The sequence below is a fragment of the Falco cherrug genome, chromosome 7, assembly GCF_023634085.1.
Source record: "Falco cherrug isolate bFalChe1 chromosome 7, bFalChe1.pri, whole genome shotgun sequence".
In the NCBI taxonomy this organism is placed as follows: Eukaryota; Metazoa; Chordata; class Aves; order Falconiformes; family Falconidae; genus Falco; species Falco cherrug.
The window spans coordinates 71,723,701-71,746,673 of NC_073703.1; the positions used below are offsets into that span (position 1 = coordinate 71,723,701).

At 41.7% G+C, this 22,973-nt stretch overlaps 1 protein-coding gene across 4 annotated transcripts in view; it reads right to left on the bottom strand.

Moving 5' to 3' along the window:
• Positions 1 to 1,669: 1,669 nt before the first annotated feature.
• The window catches only part of INO80 (INO80 complex ATPase subunit), a 67,165-nt gene continuing 45,861 nt past the window's right edge, over positions 1,670 to 22,973 (bottom strand). For all 4 annotated transcript variants that reach the window (XM_055715563.1, XM_027804682.2, XM_027804681.2 and 1 more), the window contains exons 27-36: positions 19,289 to 19,416; positions 14,994 to 15,088; positions 12,004 to 12,076; positions 10,186 to 10,344; positions 8,193 to 8,295; positions 7,551 to 7,639; positions 6,533 to 6,688; positions 5,286 to 5,445; positions 4,267 to 4,485; positions 1,670 to 3,661 (exon numbers count right to left, since the gene is read on the bottom strand). In XM_055715563.1, the coding sequence (XP_055571538.1) occupies positions 3,444 to 3,661; positions 4,267 to 4,485; positions 5,286 to 5,445; positions 6,533 to 6,688; positions 7,551 to 7,639; positions 8,193 to 8,295; positions 10,186 to 10,344; positions 12,004 to 12,076; positions 14,994 to 15,088; positions 19,289 to 19,416 (1,400 nt within the window). In that variant the 3' untranslated portion in view covers positions 1,670 to 3,443. The remainder of the gene's footprint in view (positions 3,662 to 4,266; positions 4,486 to 5,285; positions 5,446 to 6,532; positions 6,689 to 7,550; positions 7,640 to 8,192; positions 8,296 to 10,185; positions 10,345 to 12,003; positions 12,077 to 14,993; positions 15,089 to 19,288; positions 19,417 to 22,973) is intronic.

Genomic DNA, 22,973 nt, shown 5'->3' on the forward strand with positions numbered 1-22,973 from the left:
GTAGGGTAAACTGCCCTGGGGCTCATCACGTTGTATTTTATCAGTGGTCTTTCTGGTACGTCCTGTCCACATGCTTAGGGGTTAAGTTCAGTACTAGAGGTCAGAAAGAAATCCCTTTCTCCTGCCTCAAACTACCCTGCAATAATTTTTGAGAGAAGGTAATGGTTGCAATCACTCATGCTTTCCTCCAAAGCAATATTGCAGTTCCAGTTTTTGGTCTTTAAGACTTAATTTTGTCAACTGCTTGGTAAGACATTGTTGGCCACACGTGGCAGTGGGAAGAATGGGTGTTCTGGAGACCCTTCTGGGCCAGCCACTCCCGGTAGGCCAAGCTACCAAAACGTGTGTGAGGGCGGGACACAACAGCACCTTTCAGTCCTAACTTCTCAGATTACCTAAGAAAATTATCACCTTTAAATGACTTCAACAGTAGTATTAAGCAGTGAACTGTATTTAACAGTTTTGTAGTAAGTGGCGAGTGAAACGCTATAATCAAATAGCATGAGGAATACACAGCATTCCAACATTCCCCAAAACACATGACATCGACTTCCCCATTCCAGCTTAAACCACAAACTTAGTTCATTCACTCTTCTGTTTCTGCCACTAGCAAATACTTTGATCCCTTGAAGGAGAGTGACTTTCTCTGCCATTAATTCGCAAGGAAGTGCACAACACGCAGTCAGAGCCAAAGATGCTCAGGCTGACTTCAAAAGAAGCAAGCCTCTGCGTGCACATCCATTTTACTCACCCCAACAGAAGCGTTCCCCACGCTGTTGATCACAAAACTACCTCTACCTCCTTAAAATAATTCCCAGTCTTTTATCTTTCCAGCACTAACTCCTTCCCAAACTGAGAAATTAGAACAGCCACTGATCAGTGTCACAGAACCTCAGCTCTTCTCCAGCGCGCAATACAAGGAACGCATCTGTAGCTTTTTTTTGGAACCCAAACTGGGGATGATCTAGCAGTTCATTTACTTCACAGCTACATTAGATCTTGCTGACTCAGTTAGCCTGATGCAAGCGTTCCAAGCAGACAGGCTACCACTACTTTTGTCACAACTTGTGAACACATTTGGTATTTCTTTTGAAGATTAAATGTCTTTAAATATATTTTTTATATTGTCAGTTTTCAAAGTATCGATTATTTTCCAAAAGTGTAGCATGCAACAGTGCATATTACATCTTTGCAAGTTACAAATTATTTTTTTTCTCTCCACTTTGGATTACAAATCGATGCAATTGTCTAGCAGGACAATCAAGACCACACACAAAAAAGTCCTTTCAACTCCCACTGAAAAATAAAGAGGAAAGAAAAGAAAGAACAGTAGAGAAAGATGTCCCAAAACAATCACCTGTATCGAATTCAGCTGCCATAGTTCAGGTTGCAATTACACATATTGTACTTGCTTTTGTTTTCCTGTGATCTGCTGCATACCTGCTCCAAAATGAGTTACGAGGTCATCAGTAAGTACACACCTGTGACAAGGTACAGCTGTAACTGGCAAAGGTTACCAACGTGACACTCTGAAGACTGCAAACGCTCTAGAGCATTGCACTGAGCAGCACGTGTCTGTAGGTGCGTTTCCAGATGCGCATCCTCCACGCTCTCTTCCCTAATCCTCTCATTCATACAGCTACAGGCAGAAAAAACACAAAGGCACTGATTTACATAAAATTATCTCACTCCATTTTATTTAAGATTTTCTTCTCCAGTTAGTAAAAGAAAGATGTGTCTCTCTTTATACATATGTACAGTTCAGTTATAAAAATAGACAGCACATTCAAAGAGAAAAAAAAGCTTGGCATTTGTCTGATTTCCTCTAAATATCATATATACATGTGAATAGGAGGGGAATGGGGAAGTCTTCATGAGTTAATTAAACAACACCTCCCCCTCAATTATCCCCTGCAAATCTGTTTAAAAATCAATCTAACTAAGCTCAGTTCTGCTATTTTCAGGTGTGCAAATTAGAGGCAGAGCCAACAGGAAGCACTCGCTCCACACTGTAGGACGCCAGGCAAAGGATTTGGGGTTGGAAAAAAAAATTATAATAATAAAAAAAGTCATCTTCTGCTGTCAGAGCCCAGACCTGCAACCCGACTTGCTTCTCTCTCAAGGGATGAAAGTGCCCCGGCAGAACAGCCTTTTATAATTCAGTGTGTCAGGCAGAAGAGCTGCCCCACATCTAAATCTCAGTGCAATGCAGACAACGCTTACAGCAAAGCAAGGGGCTACGGCGGGGTTTGTGCATTGAGGACAGGGAAGGAGCAACCAGGGAATGAGGACACAGACGGGCACCGGCAGCGCTGCCTCCATCAGTCCCATGGGACGTGGCCACTGGTACCCACACACGGCAGTGAACTCAACCAAGCCAGTACGTGTGATGATCACAAAGATGAAGGGAAAGCACGCTGGAAGAACAGTCAGTGGATGGCTGGGATACGAGACAATTTTCTCCCCAGGGTTTGGCTGGAAGGGGGAATGGCACAGTTTCTCTCTCAGGACAGTTTTCTGTTGCTCCCCTCGCAGCACTGCAAGCTGCAGAGCCACGCTCTGCTATGGCACAGCGAGAGGAGCAGCCGCACACTCTTCCTCGGCACTTCCCCCTTCCCCCTTTTGCAGTTTGAACAAATGGAGCCTTATTTTGTTCCTAAGCTTTTAGGAGTTCTGCACACCTCAAAAGTGAGAGAACTGTGAAATGCAAAGTGAACCACTGGCTTGTGGTTCCTTCCACTGCGCGCAGCAGAGGCAGCGCGGCTGCTCTCCCCAGGCCTGCCGGCGCGCTCCGTGTTCTGCGGCTCCGAACCTCTTCCTTGACAAACACTGCTGAGAGTCCCTTCCCTGGAAACCGCCCGAGACACCCTCCTTTGCACTTCAAACCCAGAGGCCTACGCTAGAAGAATCCAAGAACATGGGGTTTTTTGATCACACATCACCTTCGGGTTAGCCCCCAGTTAGCCCCGCACGTACATTGACCAGCTGCCAGTACGGAAATGTCTTGTGACTCTCCAGGACACTCCTGGGGTTTGGATACTGATTTCATAGGATAAAACAAATGCTGGGTTCCACCTCAGGCTACGAGAGAGAAAGTATACTGGTGTGACTTCAAGCACATCCAGCTCAAGGGTACTGCATGGAGTAGCTGGACGCTTTTGCAGGAATCTTTGCCAGATGCGTCAACAAAACACCAGCTGATACTTACTCTCCCAGTTACCCCAGAGCCCCTTCCCTCCCTCTCGCAGCGTCTGCAATGATAGTTTTTTGGAATACACATAATCAAAGTGCTCACATAAACCACCCACTCCCATTGTGCTTTGATTTTCTTTTCACACACATGCTGGACAGCAACAAGGCATTCCTCTGCATGCCTTCAGCTGCCAGGGTGGTCTACTCTGAAAGCCAACACAGTTCCAACAAGCTTTGGGGGTTCAAAATTACTACCGACCACCGGAGGCGTGGGCACCTTTGCTTTGCTTCCGAATTGGAGCTTCTGATATGAGACTGCTGGTCAGGTTTAAGCTTTTGGGGGTCCCACAAACACTGTTTCCTTTGCTCAAAGGGGAGCTCAAGGGAGAAGAGGCGCTTGAAGGTCCAAAATCTGCAAGTCCAGAAGGCCGAATAATTGCTGTCTGTAGAGGGCTACTTGCAGACATGCCTAGCAATGGGAAAGAGAATCAAATTCCACATGAGCATATTATTCCACTTGTGGCTCTTCCACAACAATGTACTAACAATCGGTCTTAAGACCACCCTGTATTCATGACTTATGAGAGTTTAACGAAAAGGGACATCCTTCAGATACAAAACATTTCGCAGTTATACCCTGGGCCACCTTCAGCTGGCGTGAAGCTGAAGCTCCATCACCACCAGTTTAGCAGGCTTTGGAACCTGATGCTGTAACTTCAACACAACAGCAATGCAGGACAGCCACAGCCACACCCCTGGGACAAACAACGCTACCCAATTTGCCTGGACACCAAAATAAAAAACAAGAGGAAAAATATTTGGTATGAGACAATTCAAAGGGCAGATGAAACTTCTGCAGGACCAGTCTCTCAAGGTCATCTGTGGTGAAACGGGCTGTCCTCTCACGCCACTACCGCATCACACTGTGTATTGCCTGGATCTCAGAACATCATGGACAAGCAATACCAACACCACCTTCAATCTACTGTTTGACAGGCTGGAACAGCCATCACCCGGCTCATGTGGCTGGTTCTGCTCTGGGCAGCCTGCTGCCTCCCCTCCCCCACAACATACCTTTCGAGACATTGTACCCGTAGGCTGCGTATGCCGCCGCGGAGGCTGCCGCTGCTCCTGCTTTGGCACCTGCCATTGCCGCGGCGCTGCCCGCTATCGATTTCCTGCTTCGGCCTTTCCCAGTGCCGCCTTTGGATCCGCTGCCCGAACCTTTAGGACGGCCCCGGCTTCGACCTGACTGGCCTCTCCCAGTGAGAGGTGTATCTTGCATTGAAACACCTGAACAAGAAAAGAACATTAAACCAGTAACTGCTGCAGTGTTTCAGGTGACCCCCAAATGAACACGGCGTCAGAACTACCTACCACTTACATTAATACTGTTCCTATTAACCAATACTTTTCATTTACATTAACAGGGACATTAGTAGCAAGCAGCGATCCCATGAAAAGGAATTATGTATACGCAACTTCACTCTTTATTAACTATGTCTTATTAATTCCAACTACTTACTAATATTATGAATCCAATCCACAAACAGGTGGAGGATTTTGGGTTGTACTTCAGGATGAAGGACTTTCTTACTTGAAAATAGATATGAAGCTTCTTACATTTGCTATCTCTAAAGAAACTCGTTAAGAACTACGGCTCTACTTATTTCAGTATAGAAAACTATGGCAGTTAAACATTTGCCATTATTTAACATTACAGCTGCTCCAATCACCCACTGGAAACAGAGGACCCACCAGCATGTTCAAGGAAAACCTGAGAGATTTAATAGTTCTGTGGTGGTCTGTAAATTGGCCATGTGAGCATAATGGAAGGAAAGCCCCCTATAACAACCAACAAAGGACAAAACTTTTATGAGTAACTAACACAGAAGAGAGGAAAAAGTGAATGACAGCCTATAACTAGACCTCCCATCAAATCTGCAGTAATTTCTGAATGAAAAGGCATTTCCCCCCCCCGAATCTTGCCAACCATGCGTACACATTTCCTGCATTTTAACTTGAGTATCACCTAGCCATACAAAGTTGAGGTTTAATAAATGTTAGTAGCAAGCCAAGGCAAGAGTACTGACCATTGACGGTATCCGAAACTGAGCCAGTAATGGAAGCGGGAGAGTTTGTCGCCCTTGACTGAGGTGCCGAAGAAGCCAGGTCGTCCACAATCACAAGCATATCGCTACTGCTCTCGTCGGGAGGGATAGAGCCCATGTGTAACTCGCTGCTGATGGATATCTAAACACAACACAACAAAGCCGTTAGCGTCTCACGGTAGGAAAGGGAAGGGTACAAAAATAATAAAATCTTTAAAAAGACAATCACAAACAATTAACTGGTACTTGTTCTGTTCTCTCTCATTTTCACCATGAGAGACAGCATGACACAATCTGCCGAATCACACCACACTCTATTTACATGCTGAGCAGCGGTAAAGGCCTCCAGGAGCTACTTAATTGCAATTCATGAAAATACACGTTAAATTAAGCAACAGGAGACTAAGAGCTCAGCAGAGATTTAAGAAAACTGCTGTCCAGCTATGCATCTTCAACTGCAAGAGAGAAAACCATAGGATTGTTAACCTACTGCTACTACTACTAAAAGTCTTGGTCGATAAGGGAACAATACAATGTAGGCATCTTAACCGACATGCTACAGAACAAAACATACTTGCTGCCAAAACCAGTTTGCAATTGTTTACAAAAAAAGATGAAGTAAGATGTGCACCACTGAAAATTAACTATTTAGATTCCCGAGGGAAAAAACCCACACTAATTCAGAATCAGAAGCAAGGAAGGTAAGCAGAAAAGGAGGTGCAGATGAGACTAGTGAGGAGTGCTTGCAAAGAAACCAAATGCCAAAGAATAATGTTTGCTTCAGGAGCAGAAAGAGACTGTTCTTGCTATGGAAGGTATTGGTGTGGGAGAAGGCACACTGTTATAAATGCGGGTGTGACACAGGCAGGAAAAAGGCAGAAGAAAGTAGGAAGAAACTAAGTGGGACTGCAGGCTGGAATGGAAATATTTCAGGGGCTGAAAGGGAGGAGAGTCAGGGCATGAACTTGCTGTGTGGCAAGGGAGGCAGAGAGCAAATGAAGAAGGGAATGATGGAATGTCCAATAACATGCGGAGCTGTAAGGCAGCTTATTAGCAGCTGTTAGGTTTTTGACAAATTATTTTCAGTTCCACGGTTCACCTTTAAGACATCTCACTTTGCCACATACTCAAAGTTCTACACTAGCTAAAATAACAAAAAGCAAGACTTCCTACAGAATGTAAAGCTGCAACTGGAACAGCGTATAGTTTAAAGCAGCAGTGAGTCTCACCTCACTGAAAGGGCTGGGCATGGCAGAGTCCACACTGATGAAGGAGTCATCCCCATCAGCAGACAGGTTCGAGTTATCAGCTGAGGGAACAAACGGGATCACAAGGTTCATGCCCTCTTTCTTTCTCTTCCCATCCAATTCATCTTCCTTCTTCTTCTGAAATAAATAAAACAACACCAGGAATGAAAAAGATGCTACAACAGAAGAAAGGGAATAAGCAACCCAAAATCTCAACATCTAATGCAGTCTTATAACTCAAGGAATGCCATGTCCGGAATTTCCCAAAACAGCTTTCTGAAGGACACAGTCACAGATCACTTAATGGCTTTCTTTAGATTTAGAGCAGGGTTTGGTTGGTTGGTTTTTTTCCCCTTCCTTAAAAAGCCAGAATGATGGAGAATTACTCTTACAAAATTAAACTTTGATTTCCATTCCTTTTGGAGTGAGCTTAAAATTCTTTACTATTACACACAATTCCAACTAATTAATGCAAAGCCTCCTTGTCTCAAAAATTCAGAGTTTTCATAAACTAGTTTTAATGATCTTTTTTAAACAAACTGATCTTCCCTTGCTCCACAGAAGCCACACAGCTCTATGGGTTTTATCTGTGTTTGGTGCTTCATTTACATTCCCCTTCTGTCCTTGCGGAACAAAATCTTGATGAAGTCACCATTTTATATGCCACAGAACGATCAGTTGATCATCTTGTTTTTTCAAGCATGTGTCCTCAAATTATTGTCTGTAGACTACTGGTGATCAACAGCATTGTTTGGGTATGTGGTACTTCCTTATTTTTCAAGTTGCTAATGATTAAAATGCAGATAACTATTTATTATGTATTTTGTAATATCCCTCTTCTGTGTAAGGAAGTGCCACAGAGTGATGTTCCATGGTGAAGGGAAGAAGGCTTTACTCAGCACGCTGCCTTTGCATAAAATGTTTCCCCACCACCTAACAGCGAGCTTGACACTCTTCTGGCTCCGTCACAGACACAGGCAACCTCTTCGCATCCAAGTACCTTTTCAGCGTATTTTTCCCTTTTACGTTTACGTTCCTTCACACGATTTGTTTCTTCTTGCTGTCGCTTCTCTTCTTGACGCTGACGCACTGTCAGACAAGAAAGACACAGTTGTCACCACTGGAAAGATACTTCCTATTCTTTTGTGAAACTTACAAGAAATTCTAGTTCTAACAGAACTGTGAAGAAAAGTCAGCTGTATTAGAACTAACACACACTGAAAACACCACATCCAAATTAACTAAAAAGTCTCTCAGTGAAAGTCTTCTTCCACACAACATAAAAGCGTATTCCTCTAATACAGCTTCAAAAGTATGATGAAATACAGCATTTTTACTAATATTTTTCTGGCCATGACCGACGTAATTCTTGTGAAAGCTCTGTCATTCAGGAACAACATAATGATCCTGAACAAGTGCCAATAAAAACTTTTCCACAACATCAGGTCTCTTGCACAACTTAATCTTTCAGCTCAGCAGTGATATGAAACCAGCTTGTACTAACAAGAGTTGGCAATACAAAAAGAGTCAGGAAACAGAAGCTGTTATCAGCAATACATGTGTTTGTAGAGATAAAAACACAGATCTCATAAGCTAATGAAGTGGAAGAGAGCAAAAACGCTGCAACACGAATTTCACGTACATTTCTTTTCTAGTTCTTCATCATCCAGCAGAAGGCTGACCACCTCTTTTGGCTTCAAGGTGTCAGGTTTGAAATTGCCACCTGAAATCACCATTCGTTGGATCTAGAAGGAAAAAAAAATGACAGGAAAAAAAGGAAAGATTACTCAAAGCAACCATGAACTGTTCTCACTACCCTTCGTTGAAAGCCAGCCATAAAAAGATGCCAGCGCATCTGTGCAAGTCAGAACTGACTCAACTTCTCTATCATAGCAAACTTAGTAGCAAAATTTCAGGGAACATTTATTAAGAATATAATTAGGAGTACAAAACATGAGAAACTGAGCTAGAAAATTGCTGTTCCTTGTGCAAAGGTGCACTTCTTCTAAAACACTGTAATAAACAAAAATGATAATTTGTATTAATACAATGCTTAACAAAAATACAGCAATACTTCTGTCAGGTATAAATTACCAGTCCAATTTTTCAAGTAATCTGCACAGAGGATCATGCAGATGACATTCTTAAAGGTACAGCATTTTTGGTCTCCCTGACTGAAAACTAAATCTGCATGTAGAGTCAGTGTCTCAGTTTAAGCATTCACTCAACCTCTACTACTGCAACTGTATTAAAAAAAAACACCAAGGAAGAGTCAAAACTTAGCAAGAGAGCAAGCTTTAGCATAAGCCAATTTCGATGATTTGAATCACCAGCAAAAAGACTATACTTTATTTTCAGGTTGATATCAGGTGACTCTAATGCAGTATCCTAGAGAAAATGGGTAAGTTTCAGCAAGGGAAATGTAAATGCATTCGGCTGGAGATGCTTCAGTTGCTGCAGCACCACAATCAGCATCTAATTAAGACAAAAGCTAACAGAAACCCTGAGTACATAAAACATCACATAGAAGAAATTATACATCATATATAATACAGGTATATTGTATGTAGTATACTTACTGCTACCAAAGAAAGTGAATCTGCTTTACTTTTTCTTGCCAATAAATTGTCATGAGGTTTAAAGTTTCTAATACACTTACTGCTTGATGCTGCAGGACACTGAGCTCTTGTGGCAACCCTCACCTCAAAAAATTTTCTCTTGATTACCTCCCAAGCTTCTTTAAAATAAAAACTCAGCTGTAGGGTAACAGTATATAACATGTGAGGAATCAGTAGCCCCGACACGGTAAAGACAGAAGCTCTAGTCTTAAGGAAAGCCTGAGTAGTTTCCTGGCATCAAAAGAAAGAGTTTTCATGAAATCATGTAAATGATTAGCTTCTTCCTTGTCCTGGTTTTGGCTGGGATAAAGTTAATTTTCTTCTTAGTAGCTGCTACGGTGCTGTGTTTTGGATTTGGTATGAGAACGATGTTGACAGCACACAGATGGTTTAGTTGTTGCTGAGTTGCTCTTACCCCAAGTCAAGGGCTCTTCTGTTCTGCCAGCGCAGGGGCACAAGGAGCTGGGAGGGAGCAGAGCAGCACAGCCGACCCCAGCTGGCCAAAGGGATATTCCACAGCACAGAATGTCACACCCAGTATATAAACTGGGGCAGCTGGCCGGGGGCAGCCGATCGCTGCTGGGGGACTGGCTGGGCATCGGTCAGATGGGGTGAGCAACTGCACTGAGCATCACTTGTTTTTCTTGGGTTTTGTTTCTTTTTCCTTATCATCATCATTTACTTTATTTCAGTTATTAAACTGTTCTTATCTCAGCTCATGAGCTTTACCTTTTCCCAATCCTCCTCCCCATCCCACCAGGGTTGGGAGAAGCGAGCAAGCCATGTGGTACTTAGTTGCCAGCTGGGGTTAAACCACAACATTTCTAGCTCATATAATGCAGCTTGCAATGCCGCTGTGCAAGGGACACAGATTTGTTTACTTGAACAAAGACATCCCCTTTCGGCTTCTCTTCTGTCTCCCTGCAGATACTTTTTCTGCTCCTTTACTCATTTTGATATGTGTTTTCTGACACTGTTTCTATAACATCTTGTTCCAGATGATTTCTTTATTCCTACCTCACTCTTTTCCTTAGCCCTCTGTAAGATGCGCTCCTCAATGGTGCCTTTGCATATCAACCGGTACACGGTGACTTGCTTCGTCTGCCCCAGCCTGTGTGCGCGGTCCATTGCTTGCTGGTCCACTGTTGGGTTCCAATCACTGTCATAGAAGATTACCTGTGAAAGAACACCAGAACAGAAAGAATTAAATAAAACCATACATTTAGAGCACACGGTGATTAAACACACAGAAGTCTCACATACTGATAAAAAAAATACAGTTCTGCAACACAGCCCGCAGAATTACCACCCCACTGCAGGCTGTAACCTAAGCTGTAACCTAACCCAGCTCAGCCCAGTCCTATGCAGCCTTTCCCACTGCATTTCAGAGGAATTCAAACTGATTGTCACTGTGAATGTTTCAGCTTCCACAGAACGTCTTTAATATCTTCTTCAACAAACCTGCTTTGGAGGCACAAAATTCCTGTTTGTTACCACATTACATCACCATCATGTAATTAATTACAGGCTAACCACACTATGAACCCATTTTTTAGTGGGTTAAGAAGAAAAAGCCCATCAAGTTAAGAGTTTCACTTGAAGTTATATTCCAACTAGTTTTCTTTCAAACTTGGATGAAGTCTAGCCTACTCTAACACTTCTAGTGCTCTTACTGTAGAAAACTGACACGCCACATTACATTCACACTGCCCTATCGTACCAACAGGACTTCATGCACGGTAGTCATACAAACCAAAAACATTTAAGAAAGTGTTAGAGAGCAAAGTATTCAAAAAGTTACAAAAGCACAGAATGAAAAAAGCTGGTGCAAGGGGCCCGCTGCAGCATGCCTGTGCTTCCATCTGTTTATTTCCTCTGTCAAAGCAACCTCAGTTTAGAGAACTTTTCAAGCCTGAAAATGCTACAAATACTTCCTTTCTTCTGTTTTCTTGTAAAACACATCGAGATATTTTAAGAAAGAATGATGTAATATTTTTGATTTAAAGATGTCTTTGGGTTGTATGGCTAAGGACTGCAGTCTGTCCCAGGCTCAAATGTGCCTGCACACAAGGTACTGGTTCAGAAGCACAAAACCAGCTGTTATTGAAAAGATGAATGGTTCATGCAGGTTAGCATCCCTTCCCTAGTATCAGTGGCAGCTGCTCCAGAGTGCAAATCCTTGCAGTTCACCGAAATCAGTACGTCTTTGCACCTTGGGGAAGCAGGGGGGAAGGTTACTGTTCCTGAGCAGCTGATATTCAGCTACAAATGACTTTGTACTTCTGGAGACATTGCTTCATTCTTTTGTGTACAGGAAAAAAGGTAATGGCTACCTGTTCTACTGATCCCTTTGCAGCTGAACCTTAAGAGCAAAAATACGTGGAACCCCACGCACTGTAGGGAAGCGTCAATTGCATCTGTAGACCCCTTCAGCCATCCAGCTCCTTGCTAGACTCAGGTACTGAAGTATGTGGGGAGAAGGAAGGTATTTCCAACTGCAACCAAAAACTCTGTACCAAGTGTCCAATATTCTACTTTATCATCAAGTTAATACTATACTTTGCTCATACTGTGCAACAATGTTACGCAATGTTGTGATGTGAATGGCAGTACTAAAAAGTATTGATCCGTGTGGCTAAGAGCACGCCAGCTTTCACACAGAAAGACCAATTTTCCTGCATAAACTGTGAGTCTGGGAGGCAGGAGATGAACAGCTTGGGAAAAATGGTGGTTGGAGGCATATGAAGCAGGAAAACCAAAGAAATATTTATACTGAAAACTAAGCATCAGTAAGCCAATTTTTTATTCTGTATTAATTTACCAAACTTCACCTACCGTATCTGCAGCTGTAAGATTAATGCCCAAGCCTCCAGCTCTTGTGCTTAACAGGAACACAAAAATATCATTCCTGTAGAGGAAAGAGATTAAAAATCCCCTTATTTTGTGCATGATGAACAAGAAATGACCACAGCAGTAATTTTTTTGACCCATATAAAACAATCAGGACTATTTCTATTACTTGAACACTTCAGAACATTTTGTGCTGTTCATTCATGGTCAAGAAAAAAACCCACATGAATGAGAGAACTTAATCCACAGATCAAGACTGTTGGAACACGCAAACATGCAATTTGCAATAGCAGCTTATTAATCTCTATCAAAACAAACCAGGGCTTGTTTATCTCACCCACACTGGAAGTTAAGATTTCATATGGACAAAGAACAATTTACAGTTTCACAGAACTGACTGAAGTTGAAAAAAGTCTTGCCTTAACAAAATCGATAAGGAAAGAAAAATAAACGTTGAAACTGTGTAGATCCAAGTTTTATTCTAAATTTGGTGCTTTGAACAGAACAAACAAGGAGACAGGTCTATGTGTAGGATGACCAAGTACCGACGGAAACTCAAGCGGTAACAGCAAAATCAGGATTTCTGCTAAGGCTGTGAACTTCCCCTAGGGAAGTGCCTCTGGGGTTCTGCAGTACCTAGAAGTGTTCAGCACCACGCGGGTCTGTGAGCAGGCTGACACGAAGCAAGCAGACAGGACTAGTAAGGACTCCAAAGAGGCTGTCACACTGTACTTTGACAGCGATAGGACAAGGCCCTCTGCTTAAGAGGGGACACACTGCAATGCCACATCCTTTCGGTACCACACCTTCCGTACACTAGTGCACACAATATTAGTAAAGCACCAGAAACTCTTCCGGAATGAGCAGGATGGGACATTTCCTTCTTGACTGACTACGTGTAGGAAGTCCGTCCTCAAGTGTCCACTCATCAGATCTAAAGGGTCTCTCTTGCCCTTCTTGGAGGAAGCATGGGTATATTACAGGCTGTTATGCATATGCTAGTACAACTCAACAAATATAAAAACCTAAAGGTTTTCGAATCTGTAACGTTGAAGGTCAAGTAGAACTGACTATTTTCTCAGGACTCAAACTTCCAGACATACAGAAGTACCTGGCAAGGCTCTATCTCAAAAACAAGGCTCTCAAAGAACCCTTTCTGGTCCAAGGTAAGATTTACCCTGGTCCCCCTGAAGAAATTTCCAGTAGACAACAGAAATAATTATGAAAACTATGAATTAACACACACAAAAAGCACGCTAACAACTCTAAAATTAGAAATAGGTGGTTTATCACAGTCCGGAATCTCAGAGCACAAAAATCTACCCCGAGCTATGGACAGCTGGGAGGAACTGAAGCCCAGCCATCAATCTCTAGGCTTTATCTTGCAGGTACAAAAAACCAAAGCAGTCAGCAACTGCCTGTTCTCAGTGTAGGTAATCCTCGGCCAGGAAATCTTCTCACTCTTCTAAATAGTAGAGCGTGCACACAGACAGTCACCTGAACATCCAGCTGTGAAATCCTTCTGGAAATGCCATGTGGGAAGGAAAGAAAGTGGACAGTGCCACAGACTACAGGAACAAATTATCATTCCATAGCTAAATGTTTTCAGCACCCTGCTAGGATATCCTGGAGGATAGTTTAGTCTCAGTTAGGCTTTTTTTTCCTGGAAAATTTTCTCATAAGTAAACCATGTGTAAGAGGAACTCTACTAACATCTTAATAGGAATTCTTGTTTAGACTGGCTGACCTATATTTCAAAGGGATTTCCTGCTGAAAGGATTTATTTTCCTTCAGTTGTCCTGTTCATTAATAAAACCAAACTTTCATTAATAAAAACAAATTCCTTCACTGCTTTTGGTTAAAGGACCTTAGAGGAAGAAGAGTCAGGATTCCAGGAGGACACAATAACCTGCAAGGAACCTGTTTCTGACACCTGGAATCAGGCAGAAAGGTAATGTACTGCATGGTCCTCTTATTTCAGGTATTTGGCAGACTTTCTTTTCAAGTTTTATTGCTCTGAGGAGTTCACCAGAAGAGTCATCATGCAGCACAAGTCTTTAAGCCTCATGAACCAGTGGCCTGAAAGGCTGTACATGGCTTCCCCTCCTATCTTCAGCTACTACACCTTGGGATCGCTAATCTAATCTAGAATGTTGCTTTCACCCTGCAATAAACAACAATCTATGAACTGAACTCCTCCGAAAAGTGATCTTCTCACAAGCTCACATCATAAGGATAACCTTACTGCAAACTACCACACCCAAGTGACATTGTATCAAGCCACGTCCCATGATTAAAAGGAAACTTAACAACCATAGACTTAGATAACAATCATAAATGATACACCCTAGTGGAGACAAAGTTATACTATATGATATTAACTTATAATAAGATTATCACATACTCTTCTTTCCTGATGTGCTCATAAAAATGGCAAGAATCCATTTTGGTTTACTAAACAAAAAGGGTTAACATATCTTACTATCTAATAAAATCCCCATTTAATCACCTGTATATTAGTTTAAGATTTTCTAATAAAACACACTTAAATGGTTTGTTTTGCAGAAAACTAGGTCACTTTCAAAACTTGAGCATATACACGATGTTCAATCTCATCTTCAGTGTCAGCTGTCAGAGCACATCATAACCAACAAACATTTGCTGCCTTTCTAGTGAGCTTCTTTTTAAGCAATAGCATATTTTGAAAGGCACGAAGCCGCAACAGGCAGGTACTCCACTAAAATTGCTTCCAATACTGTTTCACAGATGACAAATTCCTAAATACAGCTGGGTTCGGTATCAACACCAGTGACTCCTAGTCAGTAAACTACATAGAAACTGCTTCAGATAAATGATGTCCGTTTGATATCAGGAAAGATAATGTAGCTGCAAACTTCATTTACTTCCATTACAACTTACGCCAACTCACTATGTACACACAGTTTAGCAAAGAAGCACCTTGTGAAATACATTACCTGTTCTGAAAATCTGCTACCATGTCCCTTCGTTCAGAAATCTTCGAAGAACCATCCAGTCTCATGTAGGTATGTTTCCTATAAACCATATATTCCTGCAAAGAACAAACAGCACAAAAATATAGTTGCTTTTGAAACTGTTCAACCTTGATTCTTCTGGGGAAAAAAATAATAAGAGAATTGCTACTGACAGCCATCCACCCCCAAAAAAACCCCAAACCCCTAAATGTCATCAAGTGTGCTATAAGCAATCTTATGTATAAGCAATACTTATAATAATAGAAATTCAGAAATTAAAGCTACTCAATCATACGTCAGTTTTTGCATTTCATCTAAGAGATAAACGATGATGTCAGTTCATAATCGGGGATGCATCTGCTGCATTGCAGACAATGTTATGGTACATGCCTTTTTCTAAGAATAAGTAGGAAAATAAACCCACTAAAATAGGAAGTTTGTTTTCACATTCTTTTTTACTGAATCCTGAGCTTTCACTGTATAAGCAAACCTTTCCTAACAAACCCACTGTCTCTGCTCTCTGTCAATTTAAAACCATTTGAGTAGTGGTTTTAAAAACCTGGTACCGTACACTAAGCCTGTGAATCCCTCTGTTCAAGAACACTTTGAACATTACATTGGTGAGTCAGCCCCACAGCTCATGCCAAGCAGCAGAACTGAAACCACTGCCTGGGACACAAATCAAACGGCACAGACCAGGAATGCTGTAGGCAAAGGCTTTTTTTTTTTTTTTTTTTTTTCTTCAATGAGAGACATTTTCCATGCTCTCAAGTACTCAGCATTTTCTGATACCTGTGCAACTATCAATAAAATCTGAATTACATAGAAAGCTCTCCAGGCTATACAGATATCCACTGAGTTTCTCCAGAAAAATATCCTCTGATATTTTAGCAACGTGATCCCTGGCTGACAAGATGCAGTTCTACTGGTTACATTCGTTAGATTTAACCCTACTGATGCACATGTCTTCTTGAGATGCTGCGACTGCAAATGAAGATGGAAAGGAACAGACGGCACTTGAGCAGCAAGAACTACTGGATTTGTCTTGCTCCAAGGTGCAGCATTCAGCGGACACCGAGCCGATTACTGTGAGAAGATGCGGCAGCGCCTGACTCTACTGAACCTTCTGACAGCACCACGCTCCGTTCTTCTTTTCACCTATCCTTCAGGGCTCCTGCTCCTCCCCTGCACGAAAGGTGAAAGAGCTGCCATACCATAAGGAACCTGGGGAAAAGACTGCCACAGTGCAAAGAAGCTTCGATGTATGGCAGGTGAAAGGCAAAAATAGGTAAATAAAATTAACTATGGGGAAACAGCCAAAGTCACACTTGGTCTACCTCTACAAAACAGAGCTCGTGGCCAGTACGGAAACTGGAGGGTAAGAGAAGTTTAAAGCACAGAACAGCTACTTGACCACACAGACACTCAAGCCCTAATTTACTACTTACTTATTTCATTTCTATGACAGGTTTCTGTCACCAACCAATACCAGAGCCACACAGCTGTCAGTTAGGCACTATGTGACCTTTTCTCCAGATTTGCTCAATCCTTTTTCTATTACCACAAGGGCCTTTTCCTTCCATTTCTTTGTTACCGTCTGTATCTGCCTTTATGAGGATTCAACCTTCCAACACCTTGATTTAAGCACAAACTACAGAGGAATAAGCTATTCTACGCCTGTAACACTGGCACGATGCATGGGTTGCTCCCTGCCCCCGGCAAACCAGCTTAGTGCATTAGCCTTTAGCTGATCATTTAACAGGTTCTGCTCTGCCTCCATCCGCCTTCCCTTGACCAAGGATACGTCACAGTAGTTTGACAGTGCTCATATGAAACACCATTTTTTGTGCACTGGTTTTATCCAGTATTTTTCCAAATAGCAACAGTACACTTTCAATTCAGAAAAAAAAAGAAAAAAGCAAACCAAAACATACTGCAACATATACTACACTTTCCTGTGAGTGATCAAAGCACTAAACTCCTGACATGGCACACTTTTAGTTAAAAAGCAAAACAAACGTAAAAAAACCCCAAACTCCTACCACCAAAACCCGAGATATCTGGTCTCTACTGTAACTGTGGAAGGCACTTCCAGGTTGCTCATTTTTCTAGGTCCCACGAGGATTGATGGGGGTGGGGTGGGGACAAAGCCTCACGGGGAGCCTTTTCTCTCATACAGAGATCCTTATACTAGACCTCCTTGAAAAATCTACCTGCCAATCTTGACCAAGGGGTCACCGAGCCACCAGAAGTATCAATCTAGGAAAAATAACAAAAGTGGCCCTAGTAACAGCATCCCAACAGGAGCCGAACACCACACCGTGAGAATAAATCAAACAAACATGGTTTTATAACTTTGTAAACAATGTGTTTTGTGCTCTCTGCCCTGCGTAGATCAGGTTAGTACATCACAGCAGTTATACCAACACAGTCAAAACAGGGTTAAAAGAAATAGGACATCCCATGTTCTTTCACATTCGAGTAGGCACACCAGATGTATTTTGGTATCTCAGGTCAGGAAAAAAGTATCTACTGCCACACAACTTTTGCAAGGATTTTCTTACAAATTGAGTCCTTACTTGAGTTTTAGCTTGCTTAACTCCAGCTTCTGTTACATGGGTGGGGAGAAAGAAAAACAGAGGACTCAGTAGATGGCTTATCTGGGTAATAAAAACCAAGTAAAGCTGAGCATTTAGGAGTTGGAACAGCAAAATGGTTTGCTCCCAAGCCTTAACAAAAAACAAACAAAAAAAGAAGCACTAAACACTCAGCTTTATCAGCTTCATGGTATAATGCAGGGTGTCAACAAACCTGCACCATGCCCAACGTTTGCCAAAAAAGGAGGCACACGAAGCAATCCTGGGCAAGGAGCCAAAATCCAGAACTGCAACCACGCAAGTTCCGTATTTTCCTCACAGCAGCAAAAACAAAATTCAGCTTGTGATTTGTTATTGAACTATTAACTGCTGACCTTAAAACGCAGTCCTGCTCATACAGGACTCATGATTTAGGCAGCTATTGATTCAGGCTTCTCAATTTTTCTCTTCACTTCGTTGTGGAGAAGGCAGGACCCCATGTCAAACGCTGCGGAGGGAGCCCACGTACACCCAGGGCTAACGGCCGAGGGGATCACAGGACCCTGATGTTTCAGCAGTACTGAAGGCTTACTGCCAAATGCAGGTATTTTCCCCACTTACTATGTATTCACAGTCAGAAAACTTTTTCAGGATTGCCTCTAATGTACATCAAGTCTTATTCTTCCTACTCAGAATTAGTCATGAAAATAATTACTACTAATCCTCCACAGACAAGGTCAGAAGCATTGTGACACAAGATACCACTCAGATCCAGCCGAAAACTCAAAACTCTGCTGTCGTCAAGAGAAGCCCAGAGAAACAAAAGTATTTCTTCCTAAGCCTTGTAAGCATTACCAATAGGAAACCAAAACAAAAGTTCTCCTACTAATGTCTCTTCAGACTAGCTCTTTGGTGGCACAGGTGCTAATCAAACACCGATTTTATTTTTTTTTTCTTCTGCGGCATATTGACTGTATTCAAATAACAAGTAATGACTTAATTCCTAATTTCTTTTTTCTTTCCTATTGTATATGCCAGAGAACCTCTTACTATTGATGTCTACCAAACTTCTGCACAGAAATAAGATGATAGAGGGAAACAGCAAAAATCTGAAGTTACAAGCAATGTAAACAAATGTAAAATTAATTACTGTTCTCCCTCTTCCTTCCAATAAAAGGATACATGGGCATCACATGAAAACTGAAGGAAGCAGTTCAAAACCAGCAAAAGAGGATAATTAAGCCATGCAAACCCTTGCCATAGGGTAGACAAATGACAAAAACTTACAAAGACCCAAGATGTAATTGAACAATTTCATGGAAGAATAAAATCCATTTAGAATCACTGCATACACAGAGGCGCATCCGGCTCAGAAAGCCCTTAAGCTGCAAACTGGTGGGCACCGAAAGACTAATTGTGAAGTATCACTGTTCTTGCACATTTTCCCCATACCATCTGCTGTTGTACAGGGGTGGAAGCGTAACGCTAGGCTGGACCTTAACCCTAACTTTGTACGGCAGCTCCTATGTTCTCATATATGAGAGTCGTTACTGATGCATCACTAATGCATTTACTGGGTATCCTTCAGCGCAGTAACTTAGTGCTAGGTTTGCTGCATCCAAATTATATATTTTCTCTAAAAAATTGTTGCTAAATCTGCACCTTCAGAATTTGTCTTCTGTAAGGCTACAGCTCTCCTACCTCCAGTAAGTCAATCATTCGTGTCATCTGGGAGTAGATGAGAACTCTGTGTCCTTGAGATTTCAGCCGCGTCAACAAAAGATCTAGGGCATGAAGTTTTCCACTGTCAGTGATCAGACTCTCTTTGTCTAAAAAGAAAGGGAAGAAAAGCAGGTAACTAATAAAGTCAAAACACCTCCATGCAACAAGTTAATGTCTAAGTTCTCCGAGCACTTCGCTGCATTATCATCCCTAAAGTAATGAGTTGCGATGGAAGAAACTGCAGCATCCCTCCTGGCTGACACAATCACATCGCTAACAGTAACTGTCATTTGTTGGGACCGGAGTAGACAAATATACCCACTTTGCAAAATTTCACCACAGACTGAGCTCCTCATGAGTACCCTCAAACAGCCATCTCCCTCACCTGTGGATTCATTCTGACCAGATCAACAACCAGAACATACCTTGACAGCTGAAGAAAATTTTCTCCACTTGAGACGTTAAAATGCTGTCCTTTGGACATCTGCTGCTGAACTTTAGACCCTCCACACTTCTGGTTTCAAGATCAAACCCCTCACCACCATGGAAAGTGAAGAACAGTGCTCTAGGTTGCTGTAAAATAACAGCCCTTTCATGGCACTGCCTCAATTTTCTTTCTCTTCCCTGCCCTCTGCTTTTTGGATTGCCTGTTTTTTTTTTTTTTAAGAAACATTTCCAGATGGCAATCTTTTCAGTCACTTCAGATTTTATACTTCACGTCCCCTATTTCAGCACTGCTCATGAAGTATTTTTCAGGAAGGAGATCTTCCTGTTTGTACATTCTGTACATAAACTTCAGTAAACAATACATTACTGTCGAAAGAGGATGAAGAGACATTTTCTTCCAAAAAATTATCTGTTGGAAAGGCCGTTGATGATTCTTTATTCTTTGGGAAGTCTGAATTTACAGCCAAAATGGAAAGTTGACAACTGCAGATGGCACAGGCTAGTACACAACCCAAATATTTTCGACATGTCTAGCAGGTAACATTTTCTAACGTCTGGCAGGTAACCCTTCCACACGCTCCTTGTTGCACACAATGAACTCACGCATGGGCTGAAGCAAGCCCAGCTTTCTGTAAAGCAGTTAACTGTCTGACACAATATCCCGATTAAAAAATAAAAGGTATATACAAAAATCAATTAATTCATCTGAGCACCATGCATTTTAATACAGCTAAACCCAAGTTCATACTAGTGGAACAGAGGACCGCAGACCACACAACAGCTCTCCTAACAAGCGCAGCGGGGTTGCCCAGAGGCCTACTACATTTGATTCTTGCACGTACAACCAGTGGTTTGCTGACAAAAGCAGAAATGTAGTTATTCTTCTACACTTAATTCAAAAGATCATTTTGAAATAACACACCCAGGTTTACTATGTCTTTCAGACAGGTTGTAAAAACCACAAAGTGTTCAGGAAAAATCTCCAAGATTTCCGTGTGTTAAAAAATAGCTCTTGCAGCGAGGGAATTCAGAAACTTGATCCACTTCAATTTTTTAAAAAGCAGTTGGCACTGCTCAAGGTTCTTTTTTTGGACAAAGGTTTTTAACATCAGAAGAGATCTCTACAGTAGCAGAAAAAGGCACAGTATCCAGCGACTTGTTAAAACTGTAAAAACAAGGCATGCTTCCCGCTTACCCTTCCAATAATTAGAACAAACTAGTCAGCAACACTTTTATCCAGAAACATGGTAGATTCATCATCACTTTAGTATTTCAATCAAGATATCTTTCAAAAATATTGCCTTTAGATTAAATATAAATAATGGACTTGATGCTGGAATAAGCAGGATCTACATTAGGACATCTGAGGATGCAGCCAACAGTCCTCCTTTCTGAATTTCAAAAAACTGTGAGTTGTCAATATCGCTTAAAATTATTAGCCATCCTGTTTGCACCATAAACCAATGCTGCCAGCGCTCCCTCCTTAGGTAAGGTCGGAGCCATGCTCCCGCACTTCCCTAGCTGAGAATCCAAGACAAGAGCTCTGCTCATGCTTTCCAGTCTGCCTATCTAGTCACTGCTTTTTGCCAGTCTCCTCTTCCTCCTCAGGGTGACTTTGTAGCTTTGCCAGGAGCAAGTGCCACATAATCACTTGAGTCGTTAGCAGCTACCTTAGGGAACCCATCAGCCAGAGAGCCAAGCCAAGGAGACACTGTCAGGAGAACCAGGACCGCAGCTCAGCTGGCATTTGTTCCAAGTGCAACATACTGTATAGTGACGCACTCGCCTCCAGAGCAGAACTTGGTCTGCATCGCATACAAATAGTTAACAGTTTCACGCATTCTAAGGAACACCAAGGTTTGAACTCAGGCAATTAAGTAAAAATGGAAATTACTTATGGTTATGTGGTTTTAAAATACATCTATGTTAAGTCAAAAACTCTGCACAGTAGCAATATTTACCCTTTCTAGAAAATGTCATTCTTTCCTTTAAATGCACACAGCCATAACATTCTGCATTTATTCTAGTTGGTCAGCTTGCTATTTCAGAATGAGTTCAACTGAGTGAAGCAACATGAAAAGTCTAGATATACATGACAAAATAATATGATTTTTACACCAAAAGCCATCTGACTGGAAGGAAACCGAGAGAACAAACAGGGTCTGTTCAAAAGCCAGTCCTGACTGGCTCAGATTAACATATTAGCAAGTTCCCAAAAGCAAAATGCTACTGCTTTTCTCGCACAGGCATGAATAGGTAGAATTAAGTTTTGGTGACTGGAAGTGATGCGTGTCCTTTGCTGCTGGCTCCTTAGTCCTCCATTGTGTAAGTCAGTATTTTAAAATAGCAATAAAATGCAAATTACAAGTAAAGAACTTACTTGCAGATGGTCTTACAGTCTGAAAAGTTAGCATCTTGTTAACAGTTCATAATTTGTCCAATATCTCAGCATCAGAGCAGACTAGACTGCACTGGCGAGAAAGTTGGGTTGGGTTTTTTTTTGTTTGTTGCGGGGGTGGGGGGGGTGTATTGTTGGCTTTTTCTGTTAGGAAAGCAAAACAGAACTAACAAAAGATTTCTTGTCTCTGGAAGCGAAACCCATTTGACTTTAACCTGGCATCTTTAAGCGTGCTATCTTGATGCCATTATGTTTTCCAAGATGAAATATTTTTGCATGCTTAAAGCCTGCCACCTAGTGCTTCAAAGGACAAATTCTGGAAAGCAGTAACAGAAAATGTACTTTGTTTACGCCACCTTCAGAAAACACTACAATTACTCAAAAGAAGGTAAAAGGAAAATAAAAAAAAAAGTATCTTCCACTTCTAGTTTCTCTCACTTCTATGTCTCCTATCCTTTTACCTTGGGGGAAAAAAAAGGCTGTTTACTTAATTTTTAAATGGCATTAAATTTGCAATTCCAGATTTTCCATTTTTAATGACTGGCAAAAACATACAACGATATCATTGATTTTTTTATTATTTTTTTTTTAAACTGCATCAAAGGAACTTTAAAAAAATTAACCCAGGCAGGAGACAGAGGACACAATTTTTTAGTCCTTCAGCACTGTATGAAATAAACAAGAAAACAGAACCCGACCAAAACCAAGCTAACAGCCAAATCGTATTGTATGGCTTTCAGTCCGAAGAAAAAAGCCCCTGCCTCCAGTCACACTGGGACAGGGACATAAATTATCCACAAGGGGATACAGTGGGATCCC